Raw genomic sequence first — 20952 nt, 5'->3', positions numbered from 1 at the left:
GGATGGAGGTTCCGTCACAGCTGACACGCTTAATGCTTCATTTCATTACATCCCGCGTCGCGCTTCATGACTGTGCTTTAATAGGCGTCGATAAATCACGTGCAGGCCGATGGATCTAAATGCTAAATCATCGCGAATGAAAACCGGCCTGTCGGTGGAAATCGCTTTCGTTGACACGGCGAACTTCGCCTCGGCGAAGTTGAGGTCAACCGGTCGACCTCACCTCACGGTATTTATGCTCGATTGTTTGGTAAGTAGACGAAGCGATCGTTCCTCGTGATGTGTGAGTAAGTCTTCCCGCGAAACTGGACAACTCCGGCTGGTCTCATTAGCTGCTAAACAGCAACCCGACAAAGCGCGACATGCCAAAGCTCCGCTCGCTCCGATGGGCAGTTTAACGTCACGTTCGCTATAAGTTATTTGTTTTATTGCACTCTCGACGCTCCGATCTATTTATAGTTTAAACGAGATAAATTGATACCGCGCTGCAGCGAGCGCCGGCCAGTGAGCGCGGCTCGGACAGAATGCAGAATTCGCCGGCTCTTCCCTACCGCTAATTCTCGATTTTCCGCTCCGCGCGATTCCGTGCACGTACAGCGGCACCCGAAAATCCCGATCTCTCTCTCTCTCTCTCTCTCTCTCTCTCTCTCTCCTTGGGGATAACCGCGTTATCGTCGGGGGATCAACGCGAAATTTCCACGTGTGCACAGTACTCGCGTCACCTGACGCGTTCGCCTAGCCTTTGTACCGGTGTCAGGTGATACTTTGAGTCAGCGATTAATGCAATCGACGTAGGCTGTTGCTCGTAGAGTCCTCTTCTCTCATATCGAAGTCCCCCGCGATATGTCGCGATCGATCGATCGATCGATCGGCCGGCCGGCCGGCCATCGAATCGGCATAGGATTCATGAGCGCGCGATCGCACGCTCGCTCGATCGCACTCTCGCGTGTGTGAGTCTGTGCATCGCCGTAGCTACGCACACGACAGACAAGATAGTGTGTAGCACTTCGAAGGTCCACGTGGTCATGGATCATAGTGGTGGCAACAGTCGTGTCCCGGCCGTCGTTCAAGTGTGCAAGAACGCCGGTCTCCGTCGTCTCAGCCGGCCTCAGCCGTCGAGAGAGGAGAACACTTGAGAAAAAACGCGAAATAAGAAGAGGTAGAAGAGCAGGAGGAGGAAGAGGAGGAGGAGGAGGAGGAGGAGGAGGAGGAGAGGAGAAGGTGGAGGAAGAAGAAGCAGAAGAAGAGAGCAAACCGGGACGAGCTCGCTTTCGTTTGCGTTCCGCGCGTTGTCCGCGATCGGTGATTCCACGCTCACGCAGAATCGCGCGCGCGTCCTGACCGCGTCCTGATCCGAGGTTTCGTTCTCCGGTCTGCTGCTTCTCGGGGTGCGCGATGTGCTCTGACAAGGTCCGCGTGGACCACGGAACCGATCGCTGATCGCCGGCTGACGTCGCTGTTTTGCGCGTCGCTGTCAGCAACGACGCGCTTTGATCAAAACGGGATCAGGCAGGCCGACCGGCTTACTCAACTTCATTGCATATATAGACTTTATCTGCGGCAACGAGGAAGAGCCGGGGAGTGCATTGGTTGCATCAAGCTCGTGAGTATATGGTTGATTTGTAAGCCTTCAATCGCGCGTACCACAAGAACGATTGACAGAGAAAACAAAGAGTTTTAATTTTTCAAACGTTATTATTAATATTTACTTCGCTCGCTGATTATCCCGTTTTTTCCTTTCGTACGGATAATCATAACACGAAAGCTGACGTGAATTATTCATCGTTCTTGAACGTTGATATTTGCTTCCTCAAGGTCCATCGATCTAATCTCTTATTATTATTATATTCTTGTCTCGAGGCATTATTACGTCGTCTCAATTTATTCACTAGTAAGCGAGGAAAGAATACATGTTTGTTGTACTTGAAGTAAATTTCCATTTCGCGCACAAAATATTTAAGATTATTTCCTATTTTTATTTTAAATAATTTTATCCCCTTTTCATACCCATATACATACATATATACATATATACACACACACATATATATATATATATATTAATAAAATACGCATCTAAAATATTAAAAAAATGTATATCTAATTGCGTTAATACACATATCTCACACATAAAGTTAAGCGGTAATAGAATTACTTTGGAAAACAGAGTTATGATCAGACGTGGGATATTTTATGACTTCATATTTTCCAAGGCGGAAAGTGAAGAGAACCGCATCGCTTATTTGTCGATTAATTTATAATACAGATTAATTCGACGCATCCGTGAGGGATTCTCCAACTCAAGCTTGTAGAGATACTCACTGCTGTCGAATCTTCGTTTCTAACGATTCTCTCTCCGAGATACGCTTACAAAGGATGTGTGTTGCGCTCGCTCCAGCACAACAGGCATCACCTGCGTGAAGTCTCTCCCTGCTTTGAAAATTTGTAAGAAAGGTCATTTCCCTTGTCGAACAGGTATATCCATCGAAATCCTCCCTTCCTTGAACTCCCCCTCGCTTCCGCAACAACAAACACGCGCAGACCGAAATAAATGACAAAGCAAGCGGCCAACGGGTTTTACGGCAGATCGTTACGCATTGAAAATTCCTCCCGCTACATCTTCGTTTAGACTCGGTCCAGCGTCTCGAGACACGTTGAGATACGATCGGGAAACTTGCTCGACCAGCTGCCGAAGCTGCCGATGCGACCTCGCGCCGAGGTTTCTGAGAAAAGCGAAGAGACGCGCACCTCACCAAGAGTCGTCCTTTGGTGTGGTCGTCGCGTGTCCCTGAACTTCCCACCTGGTAAGACTTTCGCCATTCACGCGACGCATACGTTGCAACAGAACTCGAGCTCGACTTACGCTTGAGTTCGCACCTGTCAAGTGTGTGTGTGTGTGTGTGTGACATGTGCACACACACACGACGGCATTGCGACGAGCCGTCGATGATACTCGCTCATTCCCACCTGAGCGCGCTCATCTGATTTCTCATCTACTTTTTAGATGAGTCAAAGGTTCACCTTACGCGTTCGCATCTTCTTTCTTTTCCTCTCACTGCCGTTATCCGACTCGTAGTTTTCCGAGCCGATCTTTCAACCTTGCACCTTTTGGTGCCGCGTCCTCGCGCAAGACTCTTTCCGAGTGTTTGTTGTGATTGCTTCATTGTTCATTCTTTGATTCCGCATCTCTTGTGTTTATCAAGAAGTCCATTCTTTTTCCGCGCTCAAGAGATATAAATCTCGAGTTGCTAAAAGAAAGAGAACATAAGGTGCTTTTTTTCTCGCATTTGTCGCGTCCTCTTAGGCTTTTATGACGCACATTCGCGCGGATGAATTGTCGTTTGTACAACTGTGAAGGATTTCGCTTTGAATCGCTTCTCCTTGATGCAATCAATTCTCACTTTATTTGCAATCTCATATACTTGGACTTGTGATATTACCATTTTTTATCCGTTTAACGTGCACATGTACATAAACAAACATATTACTTTTCATTAACTGTAGTAAAATGGTCGAACCTTTTATCCTGCTTGTATAATTGCGTATATTTTACATAAAATTTCGTTGAATATTGAGTATTGATGCAGATCTTTTACAATTTCACGAAGATGCACAGTTTGTTAAGAACATTGATTTGTTAATCATTAAATTAATTGCACATGCGTTCTCGACAGCAATGTATATCATTTCATTTGTCATTGCGGAGATTTATCAACATTCATTAAAAGTGTAAAAATATAATGTAAAATTAATTAATGTAAATGTAGACGTCACGATTAAAATCGTTGCGATCTCGTTGCGTAACTCCAGTCGCTTTCTGTCTTCCATATTCATTGTATTATTTGTCGTTTAAATGCAATTGAGTGAGCACATAATTTCAGAGGCCTCCTACCGAGAAGGCAAATTTCACGTCCCGAGAAGTTGTTCTGGGATCTACCTGGGGATAAAACATGCTAATTAATTATTTATTTGTCGCGTTGTCCTAAAAAGGAGAGGCAATTTAGCGCGCTGAGTCAATCGCAGTGTCGGCGATGTCGGCGACCTTGAACTCTAAACTTTCGGCCCGAAAGTGATGTATGTTGGCAGAAGCACATATGCATTCGCATCTGACATGTTTGGACGGACATGTCAATTTGCTGACTCAGCGAGACGAAAGTCGGGGCGATTCTCCTAAAATCGCTCTCTTTGTCATCCCAAGATCAAGATTAACATTCCTATTGCGACTGATTCTTATACTTTTCTTTTATACCTTCTATAACGAAGCGTCTGTTATGCCACACGATGATGTAAGTTTTACGTTTATGTATCTGTGTTTGTGCTCCATCGTTTGCATCATTTGCTTGCGAGACGATCAGTTGTTATTCGTCCATGTGTCGATGGCTTATGAAAGACACATAGATTTTTTCACGTCGCGTATTTCGCAATTGTGTCGCAATGGCGGTCACTTTCGTGTATAATAATTACGTACCAGTGACACCGGCATATATTCGAGCACCGCGCGTCGTGTCTCACATGTTGATAAACGAGTCCCGGATCTTCAGCTGGAAAACGCGGGAAAGAGCGGCTAACGACGCGCCGCACCGCGACGCGCGAATCTAACGCAGCTCATTGTCGCGTTTTCACCCGTTTCTGTTTAATTTTACAAGAGAATGATCTCTAAGATAATCCTTATGACAGGCTCGCGCGCGCGCGCGTCGCCTCGGCGAGATCGCTCGCGACCTCATTAGCGCGATAAATTACCGTCACTGTTTGTCGGCCGTTTAATATTTCATCAATTTTGCGATTGTTGCGTCGCACAATGGACGACACGCGGGCGACAGAACCGCGGCGAAGAAATGATCCCTCGTCATCGTCGTCGTCGGGGCGACACGATGTTGTCGCCAGCTGAAGACGAGGGAAAAAGGGGGGCAGGGGCGGGGGCGGGGGGGAGAAAGGCGCTTAATGATTCTTTCGCGTTCGATCTTCCACGTGGCGCGTTCGCGGCACGGACTCGCAGCTCTCACTCGTGCTCACCCACGGCCGAAATTTATTTATAGACCGAATTTATGCTCGAACGCGTGTAAGAGCGGGCGTCGTCGAGTCTACACGTAAACGCAGCGATTGTTCTACGGCTGCCGCGTTGGGAGGGGGGGGGGGGGCGCAGTGCGGCGCGGCCGCAGTGTAGTCACGACTCGCATAACTGCACACGGATCCAGTGAAAGTGCGCGTTGTCCGTGGTGTGTTAATAAACGAAGCTCTCCGGCCGCGTAGAGCGGAATGCCACTTTTTTGCTCGACTTTCCGCGCGACCAGAAGTCCGGTCCCGCCGGCGCGGCGCGGCGGTGCGAACGACGATAACCTGCCTGCAATTCATGGTCACTGAATAAATCTGACAGTTGCAACAGCGATCTTTTCGCCCGTCGGCGGCGACCCGTCGATGTAAATTGATCTTGATTTACGACCGCGCGAGACTGTCGCGAATTATCGAAGGATGACGAGAGCTCGCATCATGATTCCCAAACGAGCTCTCTTAATCTTTTCCTCCTCGGAAGGAGAGGAGGAAACACCGGCCCGTCGATAGCACACGACTCTTATATACGTCGCGACGCGACGCGATGATCATAACAGCGACATAACAATAATAACAATAAGGACAACGCGATCGCAAGCGAGTCCGAGATCATTCGGGGACGAGAATTCTCCTCGGCGTCGATCCCCTTCCAGACGAACTTCCAGATGAGCCCGAGATCGACTTTCGAAAGTTTTAATGGGATTGGTTACAATCGGTTACACTTTTACGAACTTTTACGCGCTTCCTCGCTCTTTGCATAGACGCGCTCGTACCTTCCTGAGTACTTATAGGGCGCGTTTGCAGACGAGCGAAGGAGCGCGCGATTGTCCGGAGCACAACCGTACGAATCGCGTCGCAGCGCTATTTTGATCTTATTGATTATGTATTCGTCCGGCTCCGGCATCGGGAGTGGTCTCTCTTTGCGTTTCATTAGCGGCAAAACATTGGTTGTTTTACCCGTGGCGAGACGCGAGAATGGAGGACTTCATGTCCGGCGGAATAAGCGGACTCAGGACGACGACGCTCCTGCGTTTCGGTGTATCAATCGCGTCACGTTCACATGACGATCTTCGTAAGTGCAGCCGCGCTGTCTGTGTTTTTGCTAATAATAAGCACTCATCAGCAAGGATTTCCACATCAATAATTACTACGTCTGCGAGTATTACTACGAGTCTTCGATATCTTATGAAACTCGTATAATTGCACACATGCGACCGGTCGTCGTGTCTCCTTCCAGAAATCAAGCGAATGCCATAAATGCTGATTAATTTGGAGGTCAAACGCTCCGAAGGAATCGGCGGAGCTGTTTTCCACGGAATTACGATGTCGGATCGAATCCTGCTTCCGGTGGTCACGCGATTGTATCAACATTCTCATAACTACCGTCTTACGTGGAACTGTGCTTTAATTCTGCTCGACGCGAGTCGCGTTCGCACTTGGCACAACGAGCAACTTTTTGTTCGTCGTAAAATCTGATATTTGTGCTTTCTCTTCTTCGCTTGTATATTTGAAACCCGTAATCCGCAGAGCGATGAAGCAGCTAAACTAGTTGCAACATTAATCGTTTCCATAACAAGTAGCAAAATGACCGACGCACGCGTCGGTCCTCTGACGACATGACGTCGCGTTTGCAATGGTAATTCGAAAAAAGAACATCGGCGCGGGATGCTTACTTCTGCCGCGCGTTTTATCCTTGCGCGCGCGCGCGGGAATCGCGCCGCTCGGTTCACCGCTCCATATCTCCGTAATGCATCCTGTCGCTGCAGCACGCGACAGGACAGTATGCATTTCCGGCTGCAGCTGCATCGACGGACACGCAAATTAGTCACGCTGCTCGCTGTCGCACTTGCTCCGGCTTCCTCCCGGCCGCGGCGGATTTTATTTTCGATATCGCTCTCTCGATAAGTAATCCGTCTCCCTTCCCCTCCTCTCTGCCTGCCCCCGCGCCTCCTCGCCGATATTACACGTTCACCAGCGTTACGTTCGCCAGCGACATGGGTGCGTGAGAATGCTCCACCTCAGGCTCGCGCGAACGGATATTATCGGCGAATCGAAACAATGCGGTCTCAAATCGCCGTGACTAATGAAGCGCGCGTTTTAAATCAGCCGCTTGCAGCGTAACGGTGCGATTTGTGGACTCGCGGCCGCGGCCGCGGAATTACAGCCGCGTGTCGTGAGGCGCGCGTTTTGCACGTGTCCTCTGGATTGGAATCCTCGGTGCGTGTGCGCTAGACGAGAATCGAAGTCGTAGTTGCTCTCGTGCTCCGCGGAGAGAATTTGACTCAGAATTTGACGGCCATGAACCCTGGCGCGATTTATGTACACTCGAATACGTCTGAAAGAGCAGTCGCTCTCGTTTCCCTCCGCGTAATCGAATTCCCATGTCGTTCTCACGTGTGCACTTTTGGCAGGCTGCTGCTAGTGCAGGTATAGTCTTTCGTCGGTGTAAAACGCCATTTTCACACATTCCTCTGGCAAGTGTGTCTGACAATCTCGGCATGAAAGATTGAACACGGTTGATTCGATATCGCTGCTAAATCCACGCGTTATCACACATGTTAATCGGTGCGGTATTTGTAATGAGCGGGATACAAGTTACGCGCGGTGTGTGTGTGTGTGTGTGTGTGTGTGACTTCCATGCTTATAGAACAAAGCTTTACAAATTGCTTTACAAGTACGTTACTTTCCCTCTATCGCATTTCCAACAATTCGATCGTCGGCGTAATAATCTGGGTCTACGATGTAGCTAATCATAAAAGGAGTACCATTGGAACGAGGCGATATGTAGTTCGTGCGACGTAAGGAAACCTATTAAGCGTATGCAAAAGTTTTGTAGTTTTTTTCTTCAGTCCTCTGTATGTAACTGTTTTAAATTGAGATGTTCCACCGCCGTTTCATGTTTTTGTAAGATTGATATTGAATTCTCTAAAACGCCATTCATTATGATTCATTGGTGCACCTTTCGCATCTTACCAAATGCGCAAAAGAACCTTTTCGCTATGTATATTTAGTTTTGCCATACATAATCCATTTTTCCTTGCCGGTAACAAATTTTGACAAAAAATCTCTTTTGCGTTGTCTGGGAGGCAATGAAACGCACGTACTCAATCGGCGGTAATACGCTGCTTTGCGACAATTCATGCGGCATCCATTTCCCCAACTCCTGAATTTTTCCTATTTCACGCAGTCGCCTCGAAACTATCGCTGGATCAATTTCCGGAGCTATCCTGCAAATTCTATTTGCGTTTGGGACGGATTTTCATTCAACTTCGCTCCCAAATTGTCGGCCTCAAGCTTTCGTGGCGTTCCAAAGCGCGGACGATCACACTCGCGCCAAAATCATCGTCTTAAAGCGACGAAACCAATATTTGCACGTATATTGAGGAGAATATCGTGTGGGTCACGATATTCTCCTCAAGAACAGAGCAAATGGATTCGCATGCTTCAGCAGCATTTTTCTCTCGCTGGAATCGTATATCGAATGCAATCTACCGAGTACAAAGTTTCTCGTCGCTCATTGTATCAGTTGTTATTTTCAAAGTTATATACACTAATGAATCGTAATGAGTGCCGCTTTAGAATGTTCACACACCAACCTTACGAAAACAGAAATGGCGGGAAAATATTTCAATTTAAAATAATTACATTAGAGGACTGAAAAAAAGGACCAAAGTTTTCGCATACACCTAATACTTTTTATTTTCATCTCTGCCTCTCTCTCTCTCTCTCTCTCTCTCTCTCTCTCTCTTTCCCTCGATATAGGTGAATATCGAAAGAAACATGAAATCCGTTGAATTATCTAAACGGCGCGTCGCGACGGCGCAAGAGTGATGTCTCGATTCGTTTAATATTCTTCCGTTGTTGTGCGGTACAGCGAGCCTTAGAGCGCCGTTCATCGCGCAGTGCATTAGGCTCGAGAGTGAATTCGCAATGAAAGTGGATTCGCCGCGGTATGTACAGCTCGCACGTAATTGTACCCGTCTGACATTACGGGGATACGTAAGACGCGAGCGGCAGAACGAACGGTGAGAAATTTTCAGCTGTTTCTTCATGCCGCGATAAAATTTTCTGATAGGCCACCACTCACCGGCAGTATTTTTGCGAGTGCACTCAGTTCAAGTGGATTCCACACGTTTCGAGTACCCTAGACGGAAAAGTATACGGCTCGCGCACACGCGAGCTCGCGAAACTTTCCATTGTACCTCGCAGGTTTTCGGCTCGTGCGGCTTTCTTGTTCTTCGCTTCTTCTTGTTCTTCTTCTTCATTCGGACAGAATCTCGGCTATTCCGTAAGAATCCGCCGCGCGTAAAACGCGCTCGGTATGTGTTGTCGCAATAGCGGCTGATTTGTCGCGTGACGCGACGTCACACAGATCGTTCAACATTTTAAACGTACGTAAGACGGGAGCTTGATCGGGAAATACACTTGCAAATTTCACAATTCACTTTATTTTATAGGCAGGGACGCGCCATTTTCCAAAGCTTTGTGGTAGACATTTACTAGTATTTTCTAATCGTACGAATTACCAGACTTTCCAGGCATTAACGGAAATCGCTATCATTGTGACAAATGTACGCTCTGGCAGGATCGTTCTCTCTACCTTGAATAATAATCAATCAATCAATCAGACAATAAGTCGATTTATTGCGTAAAATTAAAAGATCCTAATAACCCACTTGTACAAAATTGTACAAGGCTATCATGCCGGTCACTGTACTATACTGTTGTACCGACATCGAAATGTCGCAGTGAGACAAACGTCGATTGGAGGATCGCGCGGCTAAACGAAAGAACATACAAATCCTTTTACGAAATCGTATCAGATCACGCACCGGAAAGGGTCAGAGAACATTGAGTGACAACTATGTTCTACCATCTCTCTAATGCCGCCGTGTATCTCCGGGGAATGTTGCAGCGTCGCGTAGTCCGCGGCTGTCATCGCGAAGATGAAAGTCGATCAGCTCGGGCTTCTTCTCTGGAAGAATTACGTTATACGCAAGCGGCAGCCGGTGAGTCGACATAACTGGACGAGATATCCGTCGTTCGTTTGGGCGGAGTTCTCCTTTCTCCTCTAGATTGTACGACCTCCATCTTATTTTAGGGAATCCTAGCCTTGGTTTTTCTCTGGCCGGTGGCGGTCTTCATGCTCCTCTACACGCTGCGCGATAACGTCGACCCGGAATATTATCCAACATGTCAATTTCCCGCAAGGTCAATGCCGCAGGACGGGCTCTTGCCTTTCGTGCAGAGTTACATATGCAGCGTCGGTAATCCCTGCGACCCGCTGGCGGAATACGAGGAAGTGCCTTCGTACAGGAACGCCACGTGAGTCCTGCGACGGTCAGATTACACCGGGTCGTTACGCTTCGCTATCTGTTCGCGTCTCTCATTAGGCGAATTAGCACGTTAACCGCGAAACCGCTCAAGTCCTCCCACGGGGTGGCGACTCATTCTCTCGTTCTCCCCTGGAAACAACAGTTTAGGCCCTTTAATGACGGATCTGCAGCCAATGCTCAATAACATGACGATTATCTCCGCCGTGGAGACGCTGCCGCAGAGTATACAGCTGCTGAAGTCGATGGCGCAGATTCTCACCAAGCCGGAGATCAAGACGTTTTTCGGTACGACACGTGATCCGGCGTGGTAATTGAACACATTTCGATACACTGGATACATGAGAACATGTTCGTATAGACAGGGGGATTCTCTTGGGCGATCTGTTCAACAATCACAAGGAGATCAAGGACCTGCTGAAATCCCAAATGCCGAACGCGAGGGAGGGATTGATTGATGGATTGTTCGAGTTGTCGGTGAAATTAATATATGTCAGTATTATGATTAACGTGATTTGTCTTCAAGATAGTGTTTGCAAGATAAAGGGAGAATGACACGCTCTTTCTCTCTCTCTCTCTCTCTCTCTCTCATCGATTCGTGTTACAGCTGATCCAAACTTTCGGCTCGTCCAACATCGACGGGGTCGTATGCTCGGCGGAGAGCTTGAAGAAATATTTGATTGTGCCCAGAGAGGAGGATTACGCGGAAATTTCAGACCTCTTGTGCAATATCGATTCCAAGGCGATCCCCGACATTCTGGAGAATCTCTCGAAGCATCTGGACTTTAGCGGCCTGCTGGAGATGGTGGACCGCGCGATGGCGCAATTTCGTCATTACAACTTCTTTCAGGATCTGAAGCGGGCGACGGAAATCATTCTGGATCTGAAAACGACCAAGAAGTACGTACCCGAGTACCTGAGACTGCGCGAGTGGCTACCAAGGATGATCCTGGCGTTCGAAAACGTAACCTTCAAGGAGATCGACCTCGGCTTGTGAGTTAGATCGGTTTTTTCCCTCAGATCGGAGGTTGCGATCTCACCGATCTCCGAATTTAATGTCTCGGATTCGGCTCGATAGCTCGACGAGGAAACGTGTGTGAACGCGCTGTTCCGATTTCAGCATCAACAAAGCCATTGTTATCTTGGACCCTGTGTTTACGCAAGAACGGGACTGGTCCACTGCCCGTGGCGGCTTTTTGAAAATAAGCAGACTGCTAAAAATGGTGAAGGAAGTTCTAAAGTACGGCAAACTCAATTCCACGGATGATTTCTTCAGCGTGATGGATCGGCTGGGAGGAGCGATAAAGACTTTCGCCTCGGACGCGGATAATTACAACAATATCACGCAGATATTGGATCTGTCCTTCTTGATCCTACAGGACGGCGTCAAGCTCACCGACAGATTGCTGGAACGCCACGTCGGCGACTTTGAGCTGTGAGCAAAGCCTTCCTCTCTTCGTACGAGATACGAAGTGACCGCGATGTTTAATCGCGCGTAATATTATATTACGCGATCCTGTGTTTAGGGCCGCCGAAGTTTTCGATGGACTCAGAAACTTCTTTCACGAGAACATAGTGAATTCGATGACGTACATTGTGTCGCTGATGGATAACATCGTGCAAATGACTCATCACGTTGCAGTTCTCCACGAAGACACTCTGAGAAGACTGTACGAGGTGTCTAGGAAACATCAGGATTTGGTTCAGCAGATCCTGACGAATTTAGACTCCAACGTGTACAGGACGATCATTCGGTCCTTCTCGCGACTGGATCTCTTGGAGGTAATATTGCGCACGGGTAATATTGGGTTCATTATGCACGTCCCGTCTCGCGCACGGGACCATTGTACCTTTTCCCAGCTGAGAGATGCCCGGACGTCTTCCGCCTTTGTTACGACGGCCGTTTAAGTCAGTTGTGATTTATTGAATATTCCTCCCGTAGCGTCTGATAGAAGATCTGCGCGAAGCGAGACCCGGCGAAGTACTCTGTCGTAGGAACGTGACGAACGAGATATTCGACAATTTCGTCGAGTTCAAAGACAAGTCCGATGAGATCGAGAGGTTACTCTGCAGCGATTCCGGAAAAGAATTGATCGCCGATGTCTACGACAGCTTCGATCTGGACAAATTCGAGAGGATCGTACGTGCAGCGACGTAAACTTATCTCTATCGCGGTCGAATAACGACGCGCTTTATTAAGCCCACTTTTCGATCGATCTTTATCGACTCCTCAGATGGGCGACACTCTATCGACCCTGGTCACTATGGCGTTCAAGCAGACCGTCAGGATCCAGAATACAAACTTAACGTCCGTCGTGAGGCACGTGAGAGAGTTCGTGGCGTATTTGGACGCGCGTAAGGTAAAATACTTGGATTGGTCCGTCTTCCGGGTCAACGACGACTGGGCTAAAGCCTTCGAGGAGACGCAAACTCAAGGCAGAGTGGATATGTGAGTACATGACACTGGTGCGCACGAGATCACGTACCATCGAGTCGCGACGATTAGCCATCGGCATCTCAGCGGAAAGCGCAATTTATCCGCGTTCTTCAGCGATCTCGATGAAGAGATTTTTTCTCTACTGCTCCCGCTTCTTACGATCTCACGTCACCCGTCTCTTTTGCCCCGCTAGTCTGGGGATTCATCTGAGCGTAGCGAAGATGGTGGGCTCTAGCAGCTTGTCCTACGTGACTATCAAACCGGACCTGGAGAAGATGAACATACTGGCGAAAGAGATCCTGCGCATGCTGCGCGTTAATTCCGCCAACTGGATCACGGAAGTGTCCCGGCACCAGGCCGAGTTGATCGAGTCGTTCTACCTCACCGTGACGGACAGACAGAAGGTCAGTTGAGAAGCGCGCTCTCTCTCTCTCTCGGGTTCTCCTGCTCGATTGCCGAACCACGCGCGCGCGCGATTGCGATGGATCGGCGTCTCTCAATGCAATGCTCTCGGTTAAACAGACACTGCAGATCCTGACGTATCCGAATTTCACCAAGACCCACTGCACGGACCCGAATCCGCCGGCTCTGTTGAACTTTCCCAAGGAATCGAACGCCACGCTCCTCAGGGGACTGGTGTGCTCCCTATCGAAATTGGTGCAGGCGGGTCTGGAGGTGAACGTGACCGACATCGCCATCGAGGAAGGAATCGCTCGCTGGAAAGGAGACGAGAAAGGGGGAGGATTTAATTGGACAGCTTTCAACGAGAAGATCATCGAGATTTACCAGTATATCGACGTGATGGTGCGTCGGGAGGACCAGCGGTACGACTCGAAGAGAATGGAAAAGTTGAAGCGGGACTTTGAGCTCGCGTGGACGAGGGACGTGACGGTGAAAGATGCGTGGGAAATCAGGTAAGAGGCGCTTCCAACGCCCTCGGCTGTCAGTCGGCAGCAGTCTTTTCCCGTTGTCGGATCGTTGATGAACATATACGCGCGAGGAACTGATCGCGCGGATGACCGCTCACGCGCATGTTTAGTCACACACTGCTATATGTCTGCAGCGTAGGTTTAATCTGCAAGCTCTTTAGCGTGATGGAGAGTCCGGTGTTTGGGATACAGAGGAGACAGCACTGGCAGGACATTTACGGGGTCGCGTGGACGATATCGGTGATCTTCGAAAAGACCGAGATGATGGTGGACGATATTCAGCAGAACCGGAACAAGGTGAATCTCAGCAGTGTGCTGCAGGACATGCCTCAAACCGAGATACTCGTCGGCACGTTCCTGAGAAATTTGCCTCCGATCATCCTCGACCTGATCGACATGATCACGCTGAAGCCGGCTATCGTAAGTAAGATGACGCGATTTCAAGTCGTTCGATAAGGGATCGGGGGATCGATCGGGGACGATATGCGTTTCCAGGTATCGGTCGTCGAGGACTATAAGTTGCGCGAACGGCTCTGGCCCTGCGTCATGAACGAGAGTGTCGGCAGCGTGCTGGAGCTGAGAAACAAGAGTCGCGAGATCGTGCGGGAGATTGAACGTATCGCTTGCAATCCGGGTCTCTTTATCAAGGAGTGGACGAAGCAGCCGGAAGTGAAGAATCTTCGAAAAGTGGTGAGTGACGCATCCTGTGAACAGAGATTAGATACATCATGTTCTGAGTTATAGCCGAGTGTAGAAATACGACGATACCGAGATAGAAATTATGTCATTCGCGTCATGCATTCAATCGAACAATTAAAGCTCGACCACGAAGAGAACGTGAATCTCCCGCCGTTCAACTGGACGATGGGCTACGGCAAATTCCGGCGGTTATTGGAGAAGCTCGACAACCTGATAAACAGCGCCAAGGAAGTCGTCCTGGCGGAAGAACCGAACTTGAAGAAATACGTCAACACAATCGTGGAAGGAGGGAACGACATAATTAATCAGAGACTGTCGTCTATCGATACGAAGTGAGTGAGTGAGTGAGTGAGATAACTTGTTGTTCTTGAAATGACACGTTCTTGAATGAATTCTACTTCTGTGATCACATCCTATTCCCAAGTCCCACTTCGAATATTCCGATTTGACGCTAGAGACTCTCTCGCGCAAAATATTATATGTACGCATACGTTATTTTATGATGGTTGATAGTTACAAGGAGTGTATTTTTTCTCGATCAAGGGGCATCCTGGATCATATCGACTCGGAGATCGACAAGACGGTCAAAGCATTCAAGAGCGATCTGTCCGCCAGTAAGATTTGGAGATCGACAGTCAACGAGACTGATCGCATGCTCATACTTCTGAAGTATGTCTCCAACTTCGTTCACAAAGGTGCGCGAGTCGCGACCAACATACTGAGTAAAGGTAAAATAATCGATGATATCGACGTGCTGTGAAGCTTAAAGAAAAACCACCTTGCCAATCGCACGATGCTGTGATGTCCTTTCTTTCACAGGCGTAGGGAAGATCAATTTGCTGTCCTTGCTGGGATTCGACAGCACAACTCCCGTCGCCATCTTCCACGATCAGCTGCCTTATATCCTGTCGACGTTGTTGAACGGAATATCCGACCCCACGATCGACGACAAAATCGTGAGTTTATTGAGGAACAACACCGCGATTACGTGCTCGACGCTGTTCGACTGGCTGTCGGACACCAGAGTCGGCTTGAGCGTGGCGGACTACAGAACTTTGAAGAATTTCACCTGCGATCTCGACCCCGAAAACTTCAACGTGTATACAGACTTCTACATGGTGGAAATGATGGTCTGGAACAAGCCCGCTAGCAGTTACCGATCTCACATAGTCTCGATGTTCGGCGACCTGTACGATTTCGCGAAAGCCATCACTCTCGCCATCAGGAATGGCGTAGTCATCGAGCCGCCCTTCTCGAAGCAATACTTGGACGATATGTTGCACAAATTAAAGGAGACGCTGGAGATCCGACATTCGAAGAGCACTTTCCACGAGGTAAACGCTCATCGCTAATTATTGTGTTCGCTATCGTTTCTCGCTTCCTCGACGAGCCGTGAGAACATTCGGTCGAGTGTCCTTGAGCAACGATCGACCGATACTTTTTTCAGGAACTGAAGCCGGACCAAGGATGGGCCAATTACAGACTGCTGCTGGAAGGTATATCGGAGACTCTGTTGCACATTAACGACGCGCTGAAAGATGAGAAGATCCGTGATGACCACAAGATCGAGACGTGGGAATTGACGCAAAACGGCGACACTCGGCAGATGCTGAAAATTCTGGAAGCTCACCCCGAAGAGACCATCGCGCTAGTCGCCAGCCTCAGTACGTTCAACCACACCACCGGCGAGTTCCTGCCATTTAAGGATATCAGGAAGACCATGTGCACTGCCCACTTTGTCTCTAATTACTGGTTCGAGCCACACAGGGTGGATTTCCTACAGAAGGTGTGCTCCTTCGATCCTTATCAGCTGTTGAGGACTGCCACAAGCGACGAATATTATGTACGTAAAGCGTGTGAACATATACAAATTAATCGATGATCTACTTCAGCCAAAAGTGCCATTAGAATCACTCGAAGATCGTAGATGCAAATTCTCTCTCCATTTGTAACGCTTCCAACAACGTAAACTCAACACTGAGAAACGTCAATGATCATTCGATAATCTGTGTGATCGGTGAATCGGTAGAAGACATCAAATCCCCTTGCATCGAGCCTTCTATATCGCATCTTCTTATTTTGCGCTAGGACGTTATCGTAGGTCAAACAAATGTCCTGAAATCGACGTCGCTGGTGATGTCGTTGACAAAGTTATTGGACACCGTGTCGAACATCACGAGAACCTCGCCGGGGCTGAGTCTCAGCTCGAACATCTTCAACGTGACGACGTGGCAGAATCTGTCCAACGAGACCTGGGCCTTAATCCTCAAGTCTGAACAATCTTGGATCCACGAGTACCAGCACTCGTCCTGGTACAGGTTCGACGTGAAGTACGACCACCACCGCTACTACATGGACGCCGGCAGGCTGTTGCAGTTACTGGAATCCGTGATCGAGCTCGCTTCCGGCGGAGACATTTGGCAGAAGCTTCGCGTCATGCACGAAAGCTCGAAGCTCAAGCCGCTGCTGAACCTCGTGGAGGATATGCCTAATCTGCTGATCACCGCCGTCGAAACCTTCGTCTCGTCCGAGCGACTGGACGATTTCTTGCAGAGGCTCTTGTCGGGTGAGCTACATCCTTGCGATATCGATCGCTATCTGATTCCACCGAGCTACATGAGGAGGAAGGGAATATTGTCCAGCATCACCAACTTCTGCCAGAAGATCGTCATGAGCGACAAGGGTCTGACGTGGACGGATATCTTGCCGTTCGATTACAAGTACAATGTAATGTCCGATCGCCGATCGCTTGGCTCATGATAACTCTCTAGATCGCGTCTAGATCGAACGTTAAAAATATCTTTACCTTCGTAGCGGAGTGACGGCCAATTTGCAACTAACACGACCGGTTCGAGCGTTTCGGGCTCGACGAGCGAAATGCAGCTGCTGCAGAAGTTGCAGGGATTCCAGACGACTTTGATCCGCGGAATCTCGTCGGAAGGTAACAGGCAACTGAAGATCCCCACGTGGTGGACGTCCTTCGAGGAGAGCACTTATAAGGACTTCGTCGCGCAATACAAAAGGAAGGTGTGTGTAACGCGTGTGTTGCGATCTTCGAGAGATGGTTTATTAAATACTTCTCTTACTTCGTGGGTTTGTTATAATCAACAATCGGCCGTCGAATGTTAGACACGGATTCGTTCACAATGTCGAAAAGTACTTATTCATTGACGATTGTAGGACATGAGAGTTTTCGCGGATTCAATGGTGAAGAAAACAATGTCGCTCTTGAAGAATATTTTGAAGACTAGTTTCGATGTCAAGTAAGTGAACACACCGTTGGGAGAAACGACGATTGACAGCATTGATAGCAGAGAAATAACAGCCGCCGTTTAATCGTGGTTTTAGAAACTGCTCGTGGTGCGTGACGCTTCCGATAGAGATTTTAAATTCGCAGTTGTCGCACCACACTCTCTACACGAAGCTCCTCTGTAAGCTGAATCGCCTGAAGATATCGGAGATAGAAAATGTCCTAACGAATGACTTCAATTGGAACAAAACGGCCACCATGGTAAGGGTACGAGCGACTGTAAATGAAACCGTGAGCGTGAAGAGCCACTTATCGATCGCTGCAAAATCTCCCATTAGGTCAAGGATTACAAATATTTGAAAAAGAATAAGACGCTGGACGAGTTTCTGGACACGCTCGAGAGCACTCTGCGCCACGTCGCCAACATTATAATCGATTTCCAAAATGAGACGTACCACGAGGAGGCGACCAAGTGCTTCGACAGATTCATCGGCAGCCCTGCGTATTCCCGACCAGGCTTGTACGTGCTCACTTGCCGTTTCCGTCGTAGCAAAGACCGTGGCAAAAATTGCTGATGAATTTTTTCGCCCTACCAATCGCTGCGTAATAATCCGTCGTTTTCCAGATACGTCATGTTGCTGCTGAGCATACTGGATATGCTGGAAAAGAACGTTTACCTCTTGGACTCGTTGGCGTATCACGAGAACATCAACGACTTGACGAGATTGGCCGAGAATCACGTGCCGATTTGGATACCATTGCGCGACGTGGTGAAGAAGTCCGACCTCGCTGAGATCGACGCTCTGTTGCCGAATGCCACAATCAACGTGAACGCGATTGTCAGCAAAGTCAACGCGAGTGCGTGTCGCACGAAGAACGACTGCCGGAACGCGAGTATCTTGTACGAATTTCTCAGCTCGAAGAGAGCGGACAAGGTTTTGCGTTACGACCCGAAGGCAGCCAACTATCCGACGGTGTCCGATATTTCGAGCCGGTTGGCCCTTAGCCTGGATGTGGAGCTCATAAGTCGGCAGCAGCCGTTTTGGCGCTCGCAGGCCTCCTGGGACCTCACCTGGCTGAAGGAAATCCTGCGTCATCTGTCCACGGTCCTCGGAGAAGGCGGCAATCTGCTGGACGTCGCCAGTAAAATAGATTTCGAGGACGTTTCCAACGTTCTCGGAGTTCCCGACCTCGCCGATGGTATAATCAACATATTGAACGATAAGACAATCGATAAGCTGTTTGACGGGTGAGTATACTTTGACCTCTTGTTTTAATTTTGCCAATCGGCCTCGTATCTTTTATGTCGAATGTGTCAGGCGATAAGCTTTTACAAAATTCAATGTCACAGTAATACGTCTATTATCGCAGTGTTATTGTACTCTTTGGTATCTCTTCCTTCTTTTCCTGTTCCTTGATAAGTGCAAAATTAGTATTTCTTCAAGAGACGCTTGATCGAGAATGCTTGCAGTTAAAGACACAGGTGTAATGTATTACTCGTAGGATGAAGGAACTCCTCGACGACATGAAGCCGCTCTTGCAGGATCAAGAAGTAATCGATGATCTGCACAGCATGATCACGGCATTGGAATCAATGGAGATTTTCAAGAACTTGGGGCTGCTGAACATGAAATGTAACGAGCCGCGCGCAAATTTCGTCAGATCGCACACTCCGCAATGTTTCCTAACTTGACTCATTTGGATCCCACAGACGTTATCAAGGAAATGTTCGACAATTGGGACGTCGTGAGGACGTTTCTAATGGACAAGATTAACGTCACCAAGGAGATTCTTCACACACTGGCCGAGGCCAAGGTAGACATGATCTCGGTCTTCATGAAGGAGCGCGGCGCAATTAGTCTGAAAGACTCCATCTGCTCGCCCGAGAAACTCGGCGATATGTTATATTTCAATAACAGCCGCGTGACTGTCGATGAAGTTAGCTCCGCACTTTGCCAATTGAACGACTCGCAAACGCAAAACATCGCCATCACGTTGCTCAAGAACCTAAACTTTGGTTACATCTTTAAAAATGTAAGTACGGCTAGCGCGGAATCGACCTCAATATGTGTCTCGGTTACGTCGGTTACGGTCGCAAAAATTGGAGAATCTTCCTTCCGTTTCACAGTTAATGAGCGCCAACGTAAAGAACATACTGGCCAACGCGAACTTAACCGAGACCGAAGGGAAAGTTGTGCTGGACAATCTCGGCGTTGCCTCGGAGTTGTTTCCATTTTTCAAAGACAAACTAACGGCAGGCTTTCCTTCCGAGACAAAGATGAAGGAAAACAACGATGAGGAAACCGAGGGGACCACCATGTCCAGTAAGTCGCATATAAATAAAGTGATACAAGGGCTTAAGACAGATATCCCGGATTAACTAAAGGATGACGGATTTTTTTAAATCATACTATATATCGCTATGTGACGCGTCACTTAAAACCCTACAACTTCTTTGTATCTAACATCTCCTTTTGCATATTTTTGCATATTTTCAAAGTTATTGCAGGTAGCCGGTCGGTCTTCAGCCGAAATTGAGCCGAACTTCTCTCGTACTCTCAATACTGTCTGTGATTCTTCTGCAGATTCGCAATTTCTCAAGGATGCCAGCGAGATGCTCTGCGGTAAGACTCTGATATCAGACAACGGACAATTTTACAAACTTATCACCAGCCTGGAGGACAGCAACAAGGCGTATGATCGGAAGGAGCTCGATTCTCTGCCAAGTAAGCGAAAGATGTGAAGACGATGTCGATTCGACACGCGTCGACTAATCGCATCGAGAGCGAAAAGAAAAACAAGTCACCGTCCTAACATAACTGTCTTCGTTGCAGATGATTTCTGCAGACAGACATACAAAGATGTGCTCGCTATGCCCGGCGGCAAGATCATCTGGTCGTACGTTAAGCCCCTGTTACGCGGCCAGATTCTTTATGCGCCCAATACTAGAGCGATCGCCGAGATAATGGCGCTGACGAATGAAACTTTCGTGCAGATGGAACACTTCAGCATGCTGATGAATAGTTTCGAGAAGACTCTCAAGTCTCTGGCCAGTCTGTCGGAGATGGGCGATAGTTTGAAGGAGTTACAGAGCATCTTGGCCTCGGACGTGATGAAAGTCGCGGTCAAGTCAATGGGAGGCGGCAATTTCGAAGGTATCGTTCACATTGTCGAGTGTCGAGTTCAGGACTTCCTGGAGTAAAATTCCAGGAAGAAGGAGAGATTCTAGAAATGTTCAAACACACATTCTTGCGA

General features: G+C 48.3%; 1 protein-coding gene across 2 annotated transcripts in view; it reads left to right on the top strand.

Moving 5' to 3' along the window:
• The first annotated feature begins 1209 nt into the window (after positions 1-1209).
• ldd (lipid droplet defective) overlaps positions 1210-20952 on the top strand; it is a 38453-nt gene continuing 18710 nt past the window's right edge. For both annotated transcript variants that reach the window (XM_019841614.2, XM_025303246.1), the window contains exons 1-29: positions 1210-1603; positions 9965-10058; positions 10151-10374; positions 10528-10670; positions 10744-10874; positions 10990-11375; positions 11503-11817; positions 11909-12164; positions 12325-12522; positions 12617-12831; positions 13013-13223; positions 13342-13733; positions 13883-14168; positions 14244-14438; positions 14568-14779; positions 14991-15175; positions 15267-15781; positions 15895-16290; positions 16536-17174; positions 17262-17474; positions 17628-17710; positions 17796-17958; positions 18036-18217; positions 18323-18946; positions 19201-19331; positions 19409-19731; positions 19826-20021; positions 20283-20423; positions 20532-20852. In XM_019841614.2, coding sequence (XP_019697173.1) covers positions 9996-10058; positions 10151-10374; positions 10528-10670; positions 10744-10874; positions 10990-11375; positions 11503-11817; positions 11909-12164; positions 12325-12522; positions 12617-12831; positions 13013-13223; positions 13342-13733; positions 13883-14168; positions 14244-14438; positions 14568-14779; positions 14991-15175; positions 15267-15781; positions 15895-16290; positions 16536-17174; positions 17262-17474; positions 17628-17710; positions 17796-17958; positions 18036-18217; positions 18323-18946; positions 19201-19331; positions 19409-19731; positions 19826-20021; positions 20283-20423; positions 20532-20852 — 7339 coding nt within the window. In that variant the 5' untranslated portion in view covers positions 1210-1603; positions 9965-9995. The remainder of the gene's footprint in view (positions 1604-9964; positions 10059-10150; positions 10375-10527; positions 10671-10743; positions 10875-10989; positions 11376-11502; positions 11818-11908; positions 12165-12324; positions 12523-12616; positions 12832-13012; positions 13224-13341; positions 13734-13882; positions 14169-14243; positions 14439-14567; positions 14780-14990; positions 15176-15266; positions 15782-15894; positions 16291-16535; positions 17175-17261; positions 17475-17627; positions 17711-17795; positions 17959-18035; positions 18218-18322; positions 18947-19200; positions 19332-19408; positions 19732-19825; positions 20022-20282; positions 20424-20531; positions 20853-20952) is intronic.

This window comes from Harpegnathos saltator, unplaced genomic scaffold, assembly GCF_003227715.2.
Source record: "Harpegnathos saltator strain DR-91 unplaced genomic scaffold, Hsal_v8.6 scaffold539, whole genome shotgun sequence".
In the NCBI taxonomy this organism is placed as follows: Eukaryota; Metazoa; Arthropoda; class Insecta; order Hymenoptera; family Formicidae; genus Harpegnathos; species Harpegnathos saltator.
Note: the sequence above shows the minus strand (reverse complement) of the source record. Positions and strands in the feature narration are given on the sequence as shown.